General features: G+C 42.2%; 1 protein-coding gene across 2 annotated transcripts in view; it reads right to left on the bottom strand.

Moving 5' to 3' along the window:
- Positions 1 to 1,190: 1,190 nt before the first annotated feature.
- LOC118209547 (calsyntenin-2-like) overlaps positions 1,191 to 23,033 on the bottom strand; it is a 276,935-nt gene continuing 255,092 nt past the window's right edge. The window contains exons 9-17 of one of the 2 annotated variants that reach the window (XM_035384944.1): positions 21,837 to 21,999; positions 18,783 to 18,949; positions 16,235 to 16,383; positions 12,576 to 12,838; positions 9,837 to 10,007; positions 7,982 to 8,127; positions 7,536 to 7,659; positions 5,541 to 5,725; positions 1,191 to 3,735 (exon numbers count right to left, since the gene is read on the bottom strand). In XM_035384944.1, the coding sequence (XP_035240835.1) occupies positions 3,523 to 3,735; positions 5,541 to 5,725; positions 7,536 to 7,659; positions 7,982 to 8,127; positions 9,837 to 10,007; positions 12,576 to 12,838; positions 16,235 to 16,383; positions 18,783 to 18,949; positions 21,837 to 21,999 (1,581 nt within the window). In that variant the 3' untranslated portion in view covers positions 1,191 to 3,522. The remainder of the gene's footprint in view (positions 3,736 to 5,540; positions 5,726 to 7,535; positions 7,660 to 7,981; positions 8,128 to 9,836; positions 10,008 to 12,575; positions 12,839 to 16,234; positions 16,384 to 18,782; positions 18,950 to 21,836; positions 22,000 to 23,033) is intronic. The other variant, XM_035384947.1, reaches the window with a different exon arrangement.

Below are 23,033 nucleotides of genomic sequence, written 5' to 3'. Positions count from 1 at the left end.
CCCTCCTTTGAAAGTTTTATTGTTTTATTACTTGAAGACAGCACCCATATTGGGGCTTAGAGTCCCTGCGTGGTTATGGATGCACAAAGATCATGTTCCTTTTGGTTAAGTTTGAATGCAATCTGTGACATTTAATTGTAATCATTGGTTGAAAATCTTAATGTCTATATAGATAATGGTTGTTGAGGCTTGGTAGCTGAAATGTCCATTTTTAGGAGGGGTTCCAGTTTAAAGCCGAAACCAAAGCAGTGCAATTTGGTTTTGTTACACAGAAATGATTTTGCCCAAAGGTGGAGATTACAGCTGGCAAGATTTGACAATTATTTGTCAATAAACTATCATCCTGGTCGTAAGAAGCAAAAGTAAACTCCCATTTTTTAAAAAGAGAATTCCATAGCTGAGCTGAATTATTTCATAACATAGTCATGCTTTGTCTCATTATAAAGATCATAAGATTATTAATATTTAGATAATAATATCATAGTGCTTAGCCATGTTTCCAACAACAATTCTTTGGTAATGTTTTTTAGAAATTTATGTGCAGGTCTTTTTTTCCCTTTGAGGGGTAGTACATGTTTGTGGCAATAGATCATTTAGCAGTACAAATAGCTGTTTGTCACTTCATCTTAAACTGTCAATATGGTATTACAGCTTAACTTTATGAAGGTGATAATATTGGCATGAGCAAGTCAGACAGAAGTTTAAAAAAAAAAACAAAACAAAAAAAACTGTCCACTAGGGGGAGTTATTGAATCAGCAATGGTTTAGCCATTGAAAAAATGCCCGATTGTGTTCTTATCACAGCGGCTGCGTTCTTGTCACACAGACTGTCGCTTTTGTATTAAATTATAAGGTCTGCAGGTTAATCCTGTTTGAGCAAGGCTAACTGAGCTCACATGAAGGTCGCACATCTTCTCACCACAGTATCAATGCAAATGCTGCAGACCAGATCATAAGCATAGACAGAGTCCCATCTTCAGAACGACAGATGAGTGAAATAATTGCAATAGAGGCATAGTGAAGGGTATGGTGTGAATTACCCTGATCATTCTTAATCCAGATATGGGAAGGAAATGTGTCTAATCTGAAGTCATATGAAGACATTTAGCACATAGCACCGCTGTTTCTGAAACACTACCCTTTAAAAGGGAAAAAGGGGGGCAAATACATGCATAAAAATGAGAAACCGCATGATTCTAAAACGTCTTTATTGGCCAATGTACAGAAAGTGCGGCAGTGACCACCAAAAAGTAACCAAAACCTATAATAAAGAAAAAGAGCAGAAAAAAAAGTTTTACACATTTTACAGGGTTGATTTTTTTAAAACAGCATTTACTTTCTTCTTCTTCTTGTAGAACAAACATGTTGGTAACCATGAATTTAATGCAAAAACAAAAAAGGAAACGTTTACAAAACTGAAAAAAAAACAAACAAGCTCAAAACAAAATGCCTGGATGCAATCTAATGATACGAATGAGCCAAAAGTAACTGGCGCAAGCCTCACCATGGTGATGTCACACTCACTAATGTGAAAAAGGGATGAACAAACCCTAATCACTGCTACAGACTTTACATGTAGCTACCTATACACAGATTCAAAATGGCATTCTTCCAGCTAAATCAGGTAACAAACAGCAAGCAAGGTCTTGTCATCACAGACTAAAATGGTGCCTCTGTCACAATCTCAAATTGTGGAGTGGGGAGCATATTTGTCATTGCTAGGGGGTCTGGAAGAAAAAAGACACAAGGTGCAATGCATCATTGGACCGGAATGTCAGATAAGTGTTGATTGCTACCCTGTATTCCTGTTTTTCTGTAAATGGCAAGATATCAGAAGGATTAAAGTCATTTTGGGAATATAACGTTCAATTTAACATTACTGGGACAGAAGTTTGTACAGATATAGTCCAGATAACCCAATAGTCAATGTTCCATTTCAAAATTTGACTGCCGATAACTAATGACTGCTAAGATTTTTGAAACATTGCCCACATTAATATACAGTATGTTTTAAAGGATTTGGCTCAGAGATTGCCTCAGGTGGACATGCAAATCTCTTCTGTGATGTTTACTCTTCTCATATGTTTCTTTATCTTCAGGTCTCACTGGACAGCTGCATGTATGGGAACATGGCTTCTAAACACATGATGTCAATAAGCTTGCGGAGGAAAAGGTGACCCCTGCAGCGTAAAGCCCCACTCGACATGTGAACGGTGATGCGTCTATGTCCCTCTCAGCGAATTAGAACCCACAGCTCTCCATCCCAGACAGAGACCAGAACACTCACCGATGGCAAGACAGAAAAAAAATCTAACAAACGGTGAGTTGGTTACAAACACATACAGAGGCTGGATGGTCTCCAACAAGCAAGTATGGGTCTAACATACAAATGGGAGAAGCCATGGAGTGGACTTATGTTCACTACTCTAAATTCTATGTACAGAAGAGCTTATAAAAATGTACAGCTACTTCCTTTCTTCACCGTTTCAAAAAATAAACAATAAAAACTTTCATTAAATAAATCCCAAGTTCTAACATACATCAACTGAAAATAAGTTAAGCTCTCTGTGCCACTGTTTCAAACATTATCTCTTTGAAGACTTGACAATCTTCCACATTGCCTACTTTTTAAATGACTATAATCAAAATATATTTCATTGCAAGGGGGAAACCAACTAAGACATTAAAACACTGGAAATAAATGCATAATTTTTATTACAATAAAGTTTATATGAAAGACAAGAACCTTTAAGTCCTGGGGTATTTAACATAAAAGACCGAAATTACAATATACAGTGTGTACATTTTTCTTTTCAGAACTGTGCCGTGTTTTTTCCACTTAGTGTAACTTGCAACCAATGGATAGGTCATTTGGAGAGAAGCTAAGCACAACTGCCAGAGGTTCTCATGTGGCTTTGGACCCAGAAAATGTGAAAAATAGCTGTTAACAAGCATTCTGTTTTTAGTTGATATGATGTTAGACCTAAGACTACAGGATTCGTAACAAGACCATGAAGGGGAGCTTGACAATACATCTTCAAAATCACTGAGATTTGAAATATCAGAAGGCATGGTTCTGTCAACACATTGTGACCTGCAGGGTAAATTGAGATTTTTAGATTGGGTTCTCAGTCCCAGTCAGTGTGTACTGTAGTATGTTTGCTTGTGTTTACACTAATCCAAATATACTGACAAACTGTGATCTGACAAGCAACATAAGAAGTGCAATTGCCAACTATCAGCAGGGCATTCTTTAAATAGTCAAATAAAAGAAAAAAAGAAAACAAAAACTCATGGCCTAACAGTCAAAGCACTGTCACTACTGGAACAGGTTTGTGGTGCAGTACACTTTTATAACCAGCAGAGAGTGACATTTCATTGACTTTGAGTGTAAATGGACTACGTTTTTTTTGGAAAAACACACTTTTGAGAGTTGAATTACCAGTGAGAGTAGTCTTGCCAATGAACCAGTAACCTCAGAATTAGGCATAGATATTGTAAATGTGGTTGTGTTTGTCTTGACTAGTAGGGTAACGTGGTGGTGTCCCACTCCAGTTGGTTCCTCCTCTTGTTCTCCTGTGGCCCCCTGGGAACTCTGGCCTCCTCTTCATCGCTGTCGTCAGACTCTGCGCTGGTGATGTCATCGTCCTGCTCATCTTCCTCTTCATCTTCCTCCTCCTCCTCCTCCTCCTCCTCACTGGCTTCATTGTCAGCAGCCTGTGGCTCCTCAATGTTCTGCACCACAGGAGAGGAAAAGGTGTGACGGACTTGCATGCGGGTTTCACTGTGCCTTATAATAAAATCTTAAGCAGGTGTGTCTCTTCTTTGCTCTGTCTTTCTCACTCTTTCCTGGTCTTATTTTCACATCTTTTTTAATTATAATTCTTTGACATGGTTTACATAAAGGGTTGTGTTAAATTTCAGTCAGGCAATAATTTTTGTTTTATCGTTTTCATTGCTCGTTTTGTAAGGATGGGCAAGAGGACCAACATGTTTAAAAATTCCTGATAGCATTTGCTATACGCTGCTGAAATGAGAGGAGAGGGCATTTTCTCTCTCTGTTTTCAGCTCCTGTGCAACCTCTAATGCTGGCATATTTCCATGCAAAACCTCACACTGAGGCATGCTGTTAGTCACACTGTAAATTGTATATATTTTTTTTCCAGAACGAGACACAAGGTGTATCTCCTCTTCTCTTGCTTCTAGCATTATTGCTGCACATGTTTATTTAATCAGCTTAATTTACACCTGCCAGGACATAATTTGCTAATGGCAGACCTGTGGAACCAGGAGAGGCTGATTATCAATATAAATGAACCAGTACGGAATAGGCCCCAAAACACTGTGTAGACAATTTGTTTACATATGTTCTAAGACCTAATCCAGTAGCTACCATTGCATTTTTAATGATAATGTAGATTCATCTATACCTAAGAGCATTTAAGCATTTGTAAATAGTATTTGGACAGAAGCTCACTTGCCCTTTAAGAAGGCTTCTGCATCCAACACACTTCTCAAGCCTTCACCAGGACCAGGAGTATAAGGTTGTGTATACAGTGAGTTTGACTGAATAAAAACGTGTCTTTAATATGGCTAGGTACACTCTATGACCAAAAATATCTGGACACCCCATGGTCTGGGGCTGTTTTTCATGGTTTGGGTTAGTCCCCTTAGTTCCAGTGAAGGCAAATCTTAATGCCACAGCATACAATCACATTCTAGATGATTCTGTGCTTCAGAATCAGTTCGGAGAAGGCTCTTTCCTGTTTCAGAATGATAATGCCCCCAAGCACACAGTGAGGTCCTTATAGAAAGGTTTTGCCCAGAACAGTTTGGAAGAACTTGACTGGCCTACACAGAGTCCTGGCCTCAACCCCATCCAACACCTTTTGGATCAATTGGAAAGTCAACTGAGAACCAGACCTAATCACCCAATCAGTGCCCAACCTCACTGATGCTCTTCCGGCAGAATAGAAGCAAATCCCTGCTGCAATTCTCCAATATCTGATATAAAGCCTTCCGATAAGAGTGGAGGTTGTTATAGCAGCAAAGGGTGGGCCAACACCATATTAATGCCCATAGCTTTGAATGAGATGTTGAATGTCAGGTGTTCACATACGTTTGGCCATCCAGTATATGTTTTATAGAATTTAAAGGTGAGTTTTGAAACCCAATTATTTTCTGACTTCTTACCCAGGCAAAAAAGTTTATGTGCAAAAAAATGACCTCATTCAGTTTAATTGAAAACTGTAACTTAACCAACAAACACTTCAGTTTAAAAACAGTTCAGTTGTTTTTCATGGTTTGGGTTAGTCCCCTTAGTTCCAGTGAAGGCAAATCCTAATGCTACAGCATACAATCACAATCACATTCTAGATGATTCTGTGCTTCAGAATCAGCTTTTGGGGTCAGGCAATTTGCTTTCACTTTCTTTCTGTCTCAATATACCCCTCTCTCCCTGTGTCTACTTGCCCCTGCTTCTCTTTCCTTCACCCTATTCATCTCTGTCCTTTGTGTCTGTACCCCCACCTCACTCTCACCTCCATGGGGTTGACTGTGATGGTGAGGGCGGAGTCATCCCAGTCCATCTCCCCCCCTTTGGTCCTGTCCGCACTGTCTGAGCTGCGCTGGTGGGCCACGTGGATGCGATAGATGCCCAGGACCACGGTGACCACCAGGGCGGTGATGCACATCACGATGACCACTGTGGCTGCACTAGGAATAGCTGGGGAGGAATGGTGGTGGGGGGGGAGCAGTTTAGAGGGAGCTGACACAGCAGGGCGATGACAGGCCATTTCACTGGTAAAGCAATAGAACTAGAGGCAATGAAAAGCTCATATGCTGACAAAAGGTCATTTTCCGTGTCTTGGGACCTACAGCGGTCTTGATGGCACAGACTCATTCAACCCTCCCATTTAAAGTAATGTGCGCTGTCACGGTAGAGGGGTTATACTGCTAAACACTGTAAATAAATGCCAATGATGGTAGATACAGCACACTTCTTTCAATTATGACTATACTCTTTACAGTATAAGTATGCATACACACACACACACACACACACACACACAGGAGGAGGTCTGGCTCCAATTGAGAGAGGGTTAACAGGGATTAAAGTGTCAGCTGAATAGGCACCTCTGTCCTAAAGGCACACACTGGGTGTGCAGTAGAGCACAGAGAGAAAAAGCTTCTTGTCACCGGGTGGTGAATGAGTCACCACTGAACTCTGTCTCTCCCTCACTCTTTCTTTCTCTCTCTCTCACACACACACCCACAGACACACACACACACACACACAAACACACGCACAGTGCATGCAGTGGACAAATATGTCCAGCAGGGGGAGTAAGAGGCCTTAATAGTGGTCTGCCAGGGAGCAATATGCAGGGGATGCTCGGACGTACCGTGGCCAGAGGTTCAACCGGGTCATTATTTAAACCACAAGGTCGGTGATGACATCTGATTGGGCAGCAACCACTGGGCTGCAGAAACATGGGACTTGGGCAGGTCCACATCTCTATATCCTGCTTTCCGTTTCTTTCATAGCAGCCTTTTGGAGTCTGATGACTCTCCAGCTGTCCTTGATGTGTGATATGTATCTCTGCAGCCCTAATCTCCATTGTAATTCTCCAAAAATACATTGGCACCTTCTGAGGCTCTGTCAAGTTCTGGTTTATGTTTTCATACACCTGGCTTTCATGATCAGGGCAGGAGACCCACTGCAGAGCTGGCAGACCTTGTGTGTGTGTGTGTGCAAAGCAGATTCCTTTGAGACGTTTTGTTTTCATTTTCTCTCTCTCTCTCCCTCTCCTCTCTCTCTCCCATTCTGTGAATTTGTTTCCCAGAATCCCTTTCCAGTCTGTGGGTCTGAATGGCCTCTCCATAAGCCTTGCCATGCTAGTGTATGAAAGAGCTGAGCTTTAATTGACCGTTTGATCCATTCGATCTCCCTCTGCATATAAGACATATACAGAAATCAGCTGTGGCTTTTGATCTCGCTATCCAGCCCATGTACATGACTCTACAATGTCCTTTCAAAGGCATAACTCACCTCGTTAAGAAACATTGGGGGAATTTTTCACCCTCTCTTTATATTTCTCCAGCACTGCTCAGTTCTTTTAAGGCAAGCCTTTATTATATTCACTTAATGAATGATTAGAGTGGCCAGGGAACAGAGAGTAAAGGAAACCACCAGCTGAGGAGCAGAGGGAGGTGAACTCCTGCTGAGAGGAGAGCAGGAGGGCAGTGGGACGCCGAGAGGAGAATGGTTTTGTCATCGTCGAGGTGTGGAGATGCTCTATTATGGTATTTAGCGACCTCTTTTCCCCAATTAATATCCATGGTGGCCTGCAGACCAATATGCTTGCCTCAGTTATCACATTCATTAGACTCTCCTAAGAGAGGCTAGAGCTCCTTAGGACAGCGAGGGCTCCTCGTTAAAAAGAATTAACAAAGATAAGTAATTAACTGGGAACCGGGCAATGGGGCTTCATGGGCTATTAATCGGTCAGACTGTGTCAGCACTCCTCTCTTACCTGAGTTGTGGGTTGAGCTTTGACTATGGGCCATGACTGGATGATGAACAGCCTGCAGGTACTGAGGCTGGACTGCCATGTGATTGACGTGGCTCTCAGCCCCTGACCTGTGGAGAACACTGACCTGGGGAGTGCAGGGCAGACATGAGAGCCTGTCAAACTACAGATCTCACATAATGCACTTACGGGGACAAAATACACTTTTGTAGACAAAACGTACTAACGGGGACCAAAAGCACTTACGTCTTTAATATCTGGAGAGATATTGAGGGTGAAGGAGCATGGAACTTTTTAACCACTTAAAAGGGCCCTTGTAATTGATTTTACCTTGGCGTGTGTCTAGCTGCTTTTCATTTCTTTCTGAGCATGATTAAGTGTAATGTTTTGGTGAATAGTTCAGGGCCTTCCGTGTATTCCCTCTTCACCGCACTGCACCCCGCACTGACCTCCAGGTTGAACTCGTTGCTGGTGTACCGGCCGTTCAGTTCTGAGCAGGTGAGGCGGAACTTCCTCTCTGACAGTTCTGCTGCATGCCAGTTGTGGTACCTCACCTGTCTCACCACCTGCTCATAATTCGACATTGAATCCACACCTGAAAAGAGACATTTTATAATGTAGTCTCATTTGAGCAATTTAGTATACATTGCATGGATTGCATACATCAACAGCACACAGATTAAAATAAATCTATGATAAAAAGATAACTTCAGAGAACAAATATAACAATGCTAAAAAAATAGAATCTGCTCCTATGTGTCTCTTTGATTAATGTATAATTCAGTGCATTGCCACATATGGTACTGAGGGGTCAGCTCAGTTACCAGAATTACATGTTATTATAAATGCTTAGGAAGAAAGAAAAGTAATCTATTTATGGAAGAATTTAATGAGAACGTACTGGTGATAAAACAACTCATTGTACTTGAACTTGTGCGCACATGCATCTCACAAGAGTCAGTTGGTCCTAAAAATGTCCAGGGAATAATTAAATTAATTCACTATACCAAATGACTTTGAATCACAGGAACAATGGAACTAAAGCCTAGGGTTGGAACAGGAGGACTGAAGCACAGTATTTTTTCACTGTCAGTTATATGGAGCAAATACCAAATACTGTTCTGGCTCAGTGACCATAACCAAACCATGGAGAAAGCTGATATAAAAAGCACTTTCTCAAGAGCCATGTTGGGCACATACAGTATTCTCTGTGAAGGCTGAGATCGCCCCGTGCCTACTGTACATTGAAAAATACAAGGGAGATGATAAATATTGCATCAAGATAAAAATATCCCTCTCCTGCTGGAGCTGTGGGCAAATGCCTGACCAAGTGATTTTTGTCGGAATTCACATGAATTTCATTCCTCTGGTCATTTATTTCCTGCTGGCCTCAGATGGAGCCAGGACATGTGTGTCTGTGTCACAGGGGAACTGTGACAAGCTGTCACGTAGCTATGCTGCCTTCTGCCACTGACCCCAGTGGAGCTCCACCAGGCACCATTGGAGTTTAGTGAGAAATAAAAGACTGGAGGAATAATATTAATTTGCCAGTTACAATACATATAACATTTTTATACACTGTCACGTATTTGTCACACTGTGGTTATGAACTTTTTAGCATTGATGCTGCTCCTGCTGTTGCTTTGGCAGGTCTTACAGTATGTGCTTAATGATGATGATTAAAGATTGCTATTTTTTGTACTTTAGCGGGCTCCTGGATAAGTAGTTAGTATTACAGCTCTGCCCCCCTCAATAAAACCACACTGGTTGAAACAAGTTGGTTTGGCCACTGCCCTGCAATGAGGGAAAGTTGATTTTGCCATCGGTTGTTTGCTTCGGTCATGTGAAATGACCGCATCACCTAATTTCTTCCCCAATGAACCCTGGTTACTCTGACGAAGGAGTTAAAAAAGAATTTAGTCAGATTTGGGTGGCAATCCTTATTTTACATTTTTTAATAACATTTTTGAAAATTAGCATTTATTAAAATTTTAATTAAATGGTGGGGATTGTGAAGTTGGAGATGGAGAAAGATAGTAACCCCTGCCTCCAGCCTGAAATTCAAACATATTTAAAGCTAGATCTTTTCCTGTATCCAAACTGTTTCTGTTGAATCCAAAAAAGTACATTTTATTTAATTTCATACCCTTGATGTACTTAACTGCCTGATTAAGTTTATGTCTGGCAGTTATGAGAAAACATCTGTGTTGAATTAGAAATGTACAATATGATAGGGAAGAATATTTTGGAGAGAAGAAGGCAGAAGCCGTCTGGTATGTGGTGGGCTGCTGTGGGTGGACGCACCGTAGATGGAGATGCCGGAGGTGGAGTTGGTGGCGTCCAGGTGCTTCCCCAGAAGGGAGCTGCGGTCTAGATGCAGGCTCTCCTGCCCGGGGTTCAGCTCCTCTCCCATCACCAGCACATCACAGTAGTCCAGGTTGTGGATGATCTCCTCCAGTACTCCGGGCCTGTGGGCTGAACACCCAGAAACTTATGTAAATCACACTTGTTAAATGTATCACAAGGGAAAGAATGCCTTATGATAAAGCTTAACCTATTTGTGTTCACCTGCTACGAACTGAGACACTCCTCATTCATCCAGCAGTACGAAGTACATGTTGCTTATTGTGGGAGGTCAGTTTTTTGAATGATGAATGTGTATCACTCAATAGACCAAAATGGTTTTGATATCTTCCTGGACTCATTCACTAATGCACGCTGTAAGAGGTCTTAAGCCCACAGCCACGGATTTGGGCTGACGCAGCGAGGCTTTCTGCACACTGGTGTTTATTAGACGCGCTCTTCGCTCCTCTGAAAACACCTGGCTGCCTCACGCCGTGATTGACTGCGGGGGAACGACATCTCCAAGGTCTGTTTTTCACACAGAGCCGTGGCGGCAAGCAGGTCCTCAGTTTTCATGGCTCGCGGCTGGTGGCGGCGGCGGCGGAGGAGTGACGGTACGCACTTTTAATGAAGTGCCGATATCTGGCCTCCATTGCGCGGCGAGACAGTCCACATAAGTTAAGCCCAGGCTGGGGGATTGGTGGCGGCGTTATTGACAGACCCATTCGGGTTATTAAGCATGCCGTCTGCGGCGGATGAAATATTCATCCGGGATGACGCGGGCCCGTGAGGTCAGAGACGGTGCCCGTCGGCGGAGGGCTGCATCGCGGCGGCACGCGCCGCTGAGCAGGTTTTTCTCCGCTCTGACGCGAGCTCACAGGCAATCCCTCTCTGCCTGCCGCTGCATTCCCTCCACCGGGCATAAATCACGCAGGGCTTAGGGTGAGGACAGAGACTGGCGCAGTGTCAGCGTTAACGGTGCGCTTATTCGCTTGATTCATAATGGAACCTTCTGATTGTTTGTACACCCCACTGCCTTGAGTCTGTGGGCTGTGTGCTTCACAGGTTAACACGCCATCTGCATTACAGACGGAGTTTATATGAGGGCAGTTAATAACATGCACGTACGTGGCGTGTATGCACGCACAGCATGTGGACACGCATCACTGCAAAAAAAAAAAATTTAATATAAATAGAGAGAGAAAATGCCTTTAAAACAATGAGTGAAATTCCAGTGAAATAGAACAGAGCATAAACCAGGGCTGATTTCATATGGAGTGGGAATGTCCTGGATTTGTTGTCATTCTGGATGGTTCTGTGGGCAGATACTGTGACCCAGATGAAGGCTTCTGCTATGTGAAGTGAAGATGGGGGTGTACTGGCATGTGCCTCATAGTATATATATATATATATATACTAATTCAACTGGACTAAAGCTCCCAGGTGTAATCAGTGCAAATGTTTGTGGGTGTGTGGGTGGATGCGTATGTGTGTGTGTCCTGTTCTCTCTGAATCTTTTTGTGCCCCTGGAGTCCTGTTTATTCAGTCCTGGCCTGTTGCTCTTTTGTTGTGTTGATCCACAGGCCGCACTTTGTCTACTCTGGCATGGCGACAGGTCCATGGTGTTACCTGAATGAAGCCTGAAAGGGGAAATGTTTGAACTCTAGCGCTGCCTCTGCCTCCTCTCACTTTCTTTTCTCAGGTTTTAAATGGCGGATGACTCTAGAAGCTCGGCAAAATCTGAAAGCGACTCATAGTTCTCAACAAAAGGCAGTTTTGTCCGATTATCTTTCACATTGGCGGCTTCCATTCTGCCAAGGCACAATGTACTGCATGGAGGATGTGGGCTCTGTGGTGCTTTGAATTGTGAATGCCTGCAACATTTTTGTACTTCTTAGCAAGATCACAGAATCATTTGGCTTCTATGCAAGATTCCTAAGAAACTCAGAACTTAGGAAGGTAGCCAAGATCTAGTCATACTAAGCAATATCACCAATGCATGGGATGTAAAACTCTCTCACACACATTCTTATTTTATCAAGCAAATGATAGATATGTAAAAGACTGCCCTGTAAAATATTCATAGTTGCTGACTGGGCAGTCCAGGACTCTTGGTCACATTAAAAGTTAAACACATAAGATGTGTTTTGCATGTTGGTCTTTGAAGTGGGATTTATGTTCATGAATGAAACAGCAGCTCATCTGTTTAAAAATGGCTCTGATCATTTGGGAAATAGTGCTGTCACTTATTCATGTGCTTATTTGCTTTTATCTCCGGATGCAGACATGGTGGTGTAATGCGGGTAGGTCTTCACCGCACGGCAAGAGATACGATCGGTACGCTTGGCGAAAGACCAAGATCCCCAACTCCAGCAAAGTGAGTTTTTAACTGGTGAGCTATCTGTATCAGCTTAGGCTTGGACCACACCAGCTGTGTGTCAAACTATAGTATATTACTACAATTGAAATTCACATCCTGCAACATCGCCCAACTGCAAAGGATCAGGGAGACACCTGTGCTGTATTGTCAATGAGCAGCTTAAAGCCGGATTCAGTTAATGTGCTGTATAAATCTGCTTAATCTCCTCGGCCTCTGCTACCTGAGTTATGTCTGGTAGCTGTGTTCTGCACCTGTGCTGAGTCTGCTACCTCTGCTGTGGGAAGGGGCGTTGTTCTTAGTGACTGTGTTGAGTCCGCTACCTCTGCTGTGGGAAGGAGCGTCGTTCTTGGTGACTGTGCTGAGTCCGCTACCTCTGCTGTGGGAAGGGACATCGTTCTTGGTGACTGTGCTGATGATGTGCAGGTCCTGGAACAGGGGCAGGCCAGCCAGGCCACTCAGGTCAGCCGCCGGCTGGGTCAGGCGCTCCGTCCCGGTGATGGTGATACGGGGCTCACTGGGCTGCAGAACCATCACCACCGCCTCAATGTCCGGGACCAAGATACAGGTATCCTCTCCAAAACACCTGAAAGAGAGAGAGAGACAGAGAGAGAATTATGAGACAGACAACAGAGAGAGGCCGACTTGCATGTCTTGCATGAGAGAGATGATTGATGTGACTGGTATTATTTGATACTGTTCTGGGGCAAAGAGCTCAGTGAGGCTGTGCTAATGCGGGGGAGGAGGGAGTATGGGTATGCTTTATTATTGACATTACACACAAAGTAATACAGATTACAAATCATTATTCAAACAACAAAGTAACAAACCAAATGAAGGGAATTGGACAAGGTATCTGGGAGAGATTTTTATATTGGAATGCTTTCATTCACTTCCATAACCAAAAAAAAAAAACCCATCGGATTTGTGTGTTCCTTTATAATCTGCTTGTGATTACAGTTATCTTGGTGCCGTAATTCTTGACTCTCTGCACTAACCGCTAATGTGAACACATTAATACAAACAAATGGAATATGTTCTGCACTGGCTGTTTCCTTTAGCTTCCAGGACTAGAAATGTGTTTCCTTAGACTCTCTAATCACTACGTTCCCTGTATCGGAGAGGTATTGTTGTGGAAAAGATGGGGGCAGCCATGCAAAGAGAGCCGATTCCTTGGGCTGCGACAAAGAACTTGGACTCTTTCCAGATTAATTAATGAGAAAATGAAGGATGGGGGGGTGGGTGGTAAAATTGAGGATTCTGCCTTCTTTTTCCTGACGCTTTTATTTATTTCATAAAGGTATGTCAGACCCACTTTTGTGTTTATAAAATTAATTAACACACCTGTTCATTTGCTTATGATGATACAGCATTAGTTAATAACTGAAAAATAAAAACGTAATTCCATCACAGGAGCCCAACGTGGGAGGAGCAGAGCTCTTTTGATGAGGTGGTTGGAGTGCATGTTGTTTTGTACTAGGCACTGATGTAACTGAAAGAGAGTTTGTAATACTGCGTTAATGTTTCCATTCTGTTCCTGCCACCTGATGCACCGCAAATCACAGGCTTTTAGCCTCATTAATAAAATCAGAAATAGACTCATCTATTTCTAATTACAGCATGAAAAACAAAGCCAAAAGCCAAACAACAAATAAATGAAAACAGGCTGGGGAGAAAGTCTCATAGCAAATTCACTAGAGAGAGATCAATCCATTTAATTTATATCCATTTTATGCACTTCAAAGCATTAGAGCTCTTCATGAAACATATCAGGCCTCTCTTTGTATTTATAGAGGTGATTTGAAGATGTTGTCATCTGAATCGGGTTGCTGCCATTAGAGCTCCAGTGCTCAGTGCATGTATTGATCAGGCACGTCTGCTCTGATTTTGCTCATCTTCTTCATCACTTAGCCTCCGACGTGTCCCCCCGAGGAGCTATTGGTGTTGGATCAATTCAATAGGCTTCATCTCGCACTCATACACACTCACTCACACACATACACATGCACTCACACACACACACACACACACACTGGACTGACAAAGGGCCTCTCTTGATAACAGTATGAGTGGGAGGAGTTAATCCCAATACAGGATAGAAAAATCTACTTCCTAGAGGTTTTAAGGGGGATTCTGTTGTGGAAGCCAGATTTGCAAGCCATTTTTTAAATATTCTAAGAATCCAAATTCGTATTTGCTTCTAGATTTCCATGGCACATTTGTGGGATGAATCTGCAGTAAGGGTGCGACTCCAGCAAATAACTGACAAAAAAAAACCTTTCCCTCAAAGAACCTGAAGCTGAAACAATGTAAATATGCAAATGTTATAACAATAATGTATTTATATGTATTTATTTATGATCTCGGTGCCAGAAGTCTTCCCCTGCTGCTCCAGCAGTAGGGACTCCACCCTCAGCTTTGCATTGAACCTGACGTTAGGGCAGAGCACGCTCCCTTAGGCCTAAGCTGTAGGGAATCATGCATATTTAAAACCAGCATGAATATTAACACAGGCCCACGTGTAAAGGCTATTATAAAATCCAACGCCTCTGTCTTGTCCGCTGGCAAATAAAAAGAATATTAATAAATTAAATAAAATTTAAAAAGTTGCCCCAGGTGCCAATCAGAGCAGTAGAGGACTGAAGGAGGATTAAAGAACAAGGGAGAGAAAATCATATTGCTCAGTAGAAAAAGGAAAAGAGTAGTGAATCCTCGGGGAGTCTGATGCCTTGTTGTGTGGTTTGAAGGTGGTGCAGTGGTGCAGTAGACACAGCCCTCAGGGGAGAGAAGTCAAAGACGTAGCCAACTGGAGACAGGCAGCAAGGCTTTGAATATTACATTAACAATAAGCCCTCCGAGTCTGCATGGCTCATCACCGCCTCCCAGTCACTGATACGGCAAGTTTTCAGAGTTTCCTACTTAATTTCTTTCTTTTTAAATTTATTTTAACATAGTCGCTGTGGTCTTATTGTCCACACTAGTGTACAGTAAATGAGGGAGGGATCAGTCTCTCCACTCAAGTTGGTGGCTCCCAGTCTCCGTGTCAGGTATTCTTCTTTCATTCTAAATTAAGCTCCACAGCTGAAGAGCTCTGGTTCCTGACTGGGACCAAGGCAGCTCACTCTCATTGAGAAATGAAAAGCATGTGCTCCTTCTGATGAGATCACTATAACTTTAGTTTTCTAACCCAGTGAAGTAGCAGGGATGGTGAGCTTAGGATCCATTTGTTTCATTCAGTTTGTTTTTAACTAATGCATATTTAAAATAGGAAGGTCCAGACCCTGCATCTAAAAGCTTTATTAATTGAGATTAGTAATATGGGGATATGGTGGGGTTAAATGGTAAACAGCTTTATAGGCTGAAGCAACACAGCAGCTGGCCAATGCTCCTCAGTAACCTAGGCAACTCCATGGCTTTGCAAGCTCTCCAGCCCTGCAGGTGTCTAATATTGACCAAGCTGTGCTGAAAAGCTTAACACGTCCATTTGATGGTATGATTCTATTTTAAAAATGTCTTGCTTTGTTTGAATGGCAGCCCAGTGACCCTGTGGGACACCAGCATGCAGATGGCAGCTTATTTGTGGGCACTAAAGTTTGGCCCTTAATCTGCTTTTCCACACATGTTCAAATGAGTATTTGGGGAAGAATCTTTTGTTTGTTTGCTTGGCATGGAAAAAGTTAAGGAAATGTTTGAGAATAAAAAAAGACTGCAATCATTATGGCTACAACAGGAACAGGCAATGACTATTAACAGCATAGAAATAAATAAAAAATTGTGTCAGGGCTGGAACGTGATGCATGGATAGGTAATAAGCAATGGTCTGGTTAGCATGCACATGTGAGCAGGGAATAGATAGACTTGTAGCATTATCTATGTCTCAGATGGTAATGCATTATTATTTGTGGTGGGACATGGGGGCAATAGAACCCCTGGGACCTCAGCCTCAAGGATGTAAAACGTGGTAAAGTGCCGGGGGGCTTACTGCACAGAGGTGGAGATGCGGAGGCGACGGATGCCAGGGGTGGGGAACTGACGCGAATTGATGTAGGCCACCTTCTTCAGGGCCATATTCATGTTCTCCAGGTCGTCTCCCTCCATGACAAGTATTGACTGAGCCGGGTTGAAGTGGAACTGGCCAAAGAGCAAAAGACAGAGAGCGGAAAGGGTTCATTCAGCAGATGGAAAAACAAACGAGGGGGCGGATGGTGAGGGAGGGGATGGATAGCCAGAGAGAGAGGGAGAAAAAAGAGGGAAGTGGATAGATGAGGGAGCATGATGGCTGGCCACAATTTGAAGGATGGAAACAGCAAGGGAAGGATGGAGTGAGTCAGAGAGAGGCATGCAGAGGTAAAATTGGCAGAATGTAAAGACAGCCAAGGACAGAGAACACAGTCACAGACAACAGCAACAGTTTTCCATACATAACACCTGTGGCACATTTCATCCGCTGATGTGAAAGAAATTACTTGCCCTCCTTATTGAGACTGCAGTCAGTGTGGCCAGAGTCAATCAGGTGGCCTTGTGCACAGATCAACGCTAAAGCTATCCGCTAACGTCGCAATCGAAGGGCAGAAACACAGACGGGAAAAAAAAGGACGGCCAAGGTGAAAAGACTGGGAAAAGAAATGCCTCACTTTGATGAACAGGATCAGAAGCCACTTAAACTCCAGAGACAATTGCTGCTCCCAGTAGGGCAAATTCTTGGGCATGTAGGAACTCTGTTCAACTGCAGAGGGGCTGTGCTCTGTAGAAGGGGATAGGCTGGTCCTGTCTGTGGCAAACCCACCCAATCTAAAGATGCAGGCCTCGTCAAATGTTTTCCTGTGATTGCACCATAAAAGTTACTCATCGATCTTAAATGGTTTCCTTTAGCTCCAGGGGTCAGGAACCTCAGATAAGCTCAGAGAATTAAACACTTCTCTCTTTTTTTACTAAAGATAAAATGAGCTGTGCCTCAAAAATTCTACTCTCTCTCTTTCTCTCTCGTTTCCGCTATCTCTACCGTAAAAGGCTGACATGATTCCATCTCTCAGAAATGACATAAAACACTTTTTGATAAAGGTGCATCAAAAGGGCTGGCTCAAGATTGAGCCCTGCAGCCCACAAACACAGCCATCTCTTCTGTCTGTGCTGTGGGATGGATTGCCTGCAGGCCAGGAAAGTGGAGCAATAACGCTTTTCGGGATGTTTTTTTTTTTTTTTTTTTTCTACACATGCTGTAGACTGAAACCCACGGCAACATCACTCCTCATCCCCTGTAACCACTGCCATCCTGCTGTTAATCCCCAACCTGGCAATTAATTATAAGTCAGGCCTGTGTTCTCTTAATTAGAGATCCAGTTCAATTACCTTGGTCATTATCCACAGTGTAATCAATATGCATTTCATTTTACCAACATTCATACATTAGGGTCAAACATTTTCCCCCCCTCTAATGTGATAGATCAACCAAGTCATGAGATGTATCTCATTTATAACCAGGCCTTTGTCTTTGGTTACAGCGATTCTCTCCAGTCTTAACATTAGCAGAGAGTGTCAATATTTCTTTTAGTCAGCTGAGCTGACCGATAAATGACTGCACTGCGCCCATGTACTATCGAAGAGCAATTTGGCACTCACCTAGACAGCATTTCAAGGAACAGGATATCAAATTCCTCATCGGGGCCCAACACAAAATGACCATGTTTGAGTTGTCAGTGGTGATGAGAAATGGCATTGATTTTCACAGCAAAAAGAAGATTATCCTTTAACCTATTTGTACAGTCCGGAATAGATTTGAATGCAGTTTTCAAAGAGCGGCATTGAGACTGATTTATGTGCCTGGGGATGCAAGCATTGATTGATGGGAGTTCTGGTTCGACGTGGCTTATGTAATGTGGAAGCAGAGTGTGTGAACATTCTTTGAGCATTGCTGTATGATGAAAACTTGTTTTCCATATTGCCGTTTAAGTTTAACCTTGCCAGCTACAAATAAGCAACACGGACAAATAAATGTGCAATTTTCTCCCAAGGTTTTTTAAGCTTTATTTTTGTAAATGTTTCTAACCATGGAAAGTGCGTATTCTGCTACTATACAGTGGGCTTTTATACTAGAAGAGAGAGGTAACAAACCTTGGGAACAATAGGCTTTCCACCACCAGAGGCCCAATTCCACAGGCCTAGAGGCCAATGACCTGGTCATTACTGCACCCTGCTGGCCCATTTACCCATCTAGCCTGTAGCAAACATTTTGTCTGTGTGCAGTACATTTAATTTTCATTTCAGTTTAATTTTTCACTCTCTCCATTCATTCGATGCATGAGGTGTCACTGAGGCTAAGGCTGGACTGGATATTTCATAAATCAGAAATGAACAGAATGACATAAAGCGCAAGATTGAGACAAGCATTTCCTTCTGAATAAGCAACGATTATAGTCATGCTATATTGTCCTCAGAATTTATTGTCTGTCGTCTCTGCTCAAAGAGGTAGGGGCATCTGTTGACAGTGTGTGCTGTCTGAAGTCTTCATGAGCAAGTATTTGGCGTGATACCTTGATGCCCTTGCCCAAGCTCTCCAGGGAGTTGATATCCAGACCCTCCTTGCAGGCCTGCAGGCAGGAAATGACTTTCTGGCTCTCGATCTTCCCCGGTCGAATAGTCAGCCCTGACAGGCTGCCACGGAAGTACTGGGTGAAGCGTGGTTTTGTCACTTCGCCTCCTGAAGATGGACACATTGGTGAGCGTGTTACGTTGGTTTTCATTCATTCACTTGGCAGGCACCTGCACACAGGATGGATATCAATGATGTCCATGGATATCGATATGCCACTATATTCAATACCACTGCATATTCGAATGCTATTCAGTGTAAGTACCTTAATCAATGATACTAAAGCCAGTTTTTGAATTTAACAGTTATGCTGTGCTGTTTGTTGTTTAAAATGTTTATGTTACTCTTGGAACTGAATTCTCTCACCTGAGTTAAAACCAAGGCTGATTTGATTTCGCTGTAAGTCATTGTATTTTTATCACTGGTATTTGTCATTCCGTGAACCCACTCAATTTTAATTATTATTCTCTAGACTCCTGTCTGGTAAATTGGCAGTTTCTGTGTTGCTAATGGTCTTTGGTGCCATTCATTCATTGACATTCGGAAAATGCTGTCACTACTCCGTTCAGCCATTGTTTAATTGACTATGATTTTCCATTATTTCCTCACAGATGTTTTCAATTAACTGTTATGGCACCATGACCATTAGGGGTGCTGAAATGGAAAATGGAGGGATTTTATTATTTTAGTATTCTTAAAGAAGAATAACATTCATACAATTCTGCTGACACATTTTCATCACTCTGGCTTTATGTTGACTTTATCGCACTCTATAGGGGTTTACCATAAAGATGAAAGGGCAAGGATTGATGGTAGTATGTGAGAAAGCAATTTTAAAATTGTACAGTAATTTGTTACTATTCTCTTATATTCTTGTACCCATGTTCTTATATTTGTCAAACCAATTTAACAGAATATACTTAAATATATTTAACTGAGACAGACAGACAGATAGATAAATAGAGAGAGAGAGAGAGCGCACATGGGAGGATTTGTAATTACAGGCAAGTGAGAAATGAGAAACAAAGATAGAAAGAAAAAAAAAACTTGTGATGTTTCAGCAGGCATATTGCAGAAAAAATCGCCACACATCGTGTTGATGAGTTGGGGTAGATGTACCAGTCTCACACTGCAGAAATAAATATCCTTTCATATACACTGCTTGGCCAAAAAAAAAATTAGAGTTGCCCACTCTAATATTTCGTTGGACCGCCTTTAGCTTTGATAACGGCGCGCATTTGTCGTGGCATTGTTTTGACAACCTCATGCAACGTCACAACATCTATTTCCATCCATATTGCATCATCTTGTATTGACGATGGGAGAATCGAACCACTCCATAAAGTCTTCTCCAGCACATCCCAAAGACTTTCAATGGGGTCAAGGTCAGGACTCTGTGGTGGCCAATTCATGTGTGAAAATGGTTCCTCATGCTCCCAGAACCATTCTTTCACAATTTGAGCCTGATTAATCTCGGCATTGTCGTCCTGGAATATGCCCGTGCATACAGATGGGATAACCTGGTCATTTGTTACGTTCAGGTACTCAGCTGACTTCATTTTATTGCCGCATAACATTGCTGAGCCTAGACCTGACCAATTTAAGCAACCCAAAATCATAACACTGCCTCCAGAGGCTTGTACAGTGGGCACTGTCCAAAAAAATCCAAACGGTGACTTGTTTTTGGCCAGGCAGTGTATACACCGAAACTGACGATCACGAATAGTTCAAAGTTGCCATTATTGACCCAACACAAAATTATTTGAGGATGTGAGAGAAGTAAATATACCTCTCTTAAAAAGGAAAAAATAAGATATTGCTGCTGCTTTCATTGCCAAAAAAAAAAAACTTCTTTTCAAGGTGCTAAAAAAAAAGAAAAAAAAGGGGTCCTCGTCTACTAGCTGGACTACTGTATCTGAAACTTTAATTGCTCAACTGAGAGACTGCAGTTTGGTCAGTTAGTGCTCACATGCCCAGAACCTGATGAATGGGAAGTCCGCTGCATAATACTGCATTGCTAAAGGAGAAAATAAAAAGCATTCAAGCCATGTGGGATAAAGTGACGGTAAGAGCACAGCAGGCTGTTTAATTACCCCTCGGCCACTTCGTCTCCTTTGCTTATCTGCCTCCAGCAAGAGCTCTCACCACTCCTCTACTCCACTCTAATGGTCTGCAGGCTAATTGTAGGAAAGAGTACTAACTAATGCTAATTATCCCTCTTAAGAGATAAAAGCAGCTGACAAATTGTTGGACAGAGGGATCTCAATCCACTTTTGAAAAGAATAAAAAATATAATCCATAAATTTGAGTATGCTGTTGCACATCACAATGTTGAAGATTCCGTGCTGGGGAAAAAATGACATTGGAAGGCAATCTAGTTCTCTAATAGCACGTAAAGTTATCAGCAGTACTTTAGATGAGCTTAGTTCAGCTACAAAAGCATGTGATATCCAGTGAACTTGTCATCTATTCAGGCCTTCTAATCCCCACTTTAAGGCTTTCCCCACTACAAATTCAGGGGGGGAAAGGCAATCATGACTAATAAAAAAAACAATATGAAAGACATCCGTGCATGAGATCTGCTCTGCTACAACTGATGAGCAGCCTGCACCATTTCACCATATGCCACTAAGCCTACTTAGATTTGAAACTTGTAATTTTGTTTTTCGATACTGAAACAGTCAATAACTGCATTTCACTTGTCGGAAATTGCCTGCCTAAATTTACAACAGCAAGCATGCTGTTGTAACATGCATTGCAATTGCTCTCAAAAATCTCTAGGTAAAATGCTAACAAATAAGTTTGGTTAATTATTGAGCTAGCAAGAAAAGCATGTTCAAATACAAGGGACTGCCAGCTATCTATGAAGTCCACATGTTGTTATGTGAAATGAGCTAGCTAAATCAGTATTACATGAAATAGTTGCAAAAGTGAGTTTTATTAATTATATTTTTGTTGTCATTTCAGCCTGGGGGGAAAAGCAATATATATTGACCTTGCCAGCAGGCACCCACTGTTAGCTGGACATCAATCTGGGAGGGGTGGATGGGCCAGTCGTCTGTCACCAGGTAGGGTTCATAGGTAACGCCATCCACATAGAGGGTCACCACAGGAAACTCCACATTGATCACGTAGTAGTGCCACTCCTTGTCACAAATCTACAAAGGAAAAAATTTGCACATTTAAAGATATTATTCAGCACATTAATCTTTTTCCTTCTAAAAAATGTGAATTGCTGACAGAATAAACACGGTGCGAGGAGAATGAGTTGATGTCTCATGAATGGCGGCCTCACTTTAGAGATAGGGCCCATGACAAATTTTTAAATTCTATGTCCCCTCATTTTTTTTTTTTACATTAATGTACCTTTAATTGCTCTCCTGCTGGGAGACTGTCTGAGGAGAGAAACTCTACCATGAGGACCAGCTAAATGGAGGCTTAATGCCTGCTCCTGTTATTACAGCAGATGGGAGGATACGTTCTCCTCCACCCAACCCAATCTAGGTTGTCTGTGCTGAACAAGAATGCTGGAGCACTGCTCCATTCTAAAATCTGTAATGGAGCTCACTCCACAACTATCCCTCACACTCCCACAAAAATATATGCATACAACACCTCTACACAAACACACACAGCACATGCACACATAAACACACGATCTCTCTCATTCACACAGTTACACACACTCTCTTTGATGTGTTTTCAAGTCAAATTTTACTAAGCTTGGAGAAATTTAGCATCTTTTGTCTTTCTTCAGTTTGTAATGAATCTCTCATGTGCTGTAGGAGCCAGATTTGAGTTTAAACTTGTTTTCCTTGAGAGACTCTTATTTTTTTGCTTTACATTCATTGGCCTTTGGCTTGAGACTTTTATTGACATTTGCCACAGGTCACCTGATCAGTTAAGATGGCATCTTCCATGCGCCCCAAGTCTCATAGTTTAGACAATGGAAGGCGCTGGGTGACCAATAGTTTTTTACCGCTTCTACGCTTCTATAAACTCAATGTTTTTGGAAATCTATGTATATAATATCATAAGCCTAATTACAGTCAAACACTTGGTAGATTCTTCACAGAATACCTCTCAACAAAGTAACAATTTATGGCATCAGCAATATCCTTATTCTTATAAAGCAATGCTCAGTCTTTATTCTAGTTGCACTTGAAATCCTCCTTGACTTTCATTTTTCCTA

This window comes from Anguilla anguilla, chromosome 12, assembly GCF_013347855.1.
Source record: "Anguilla anguilla isolate fAngAng1 chromosome 12, fAngAng1.pri, whole genome shotgun sequence".
NCBI classification, from domain to species: Eukaryota; Metazoa; Chordata; class Actinopteri; order Anguilliformes; family Anguillidae; genus Anguilla; species Anguilla anguilla.
The sequence above is the reverse complement of the archived record's forward strand: the minus strand, read 5'-3'. Positions and strand labels throughout refer to the sequence as shown.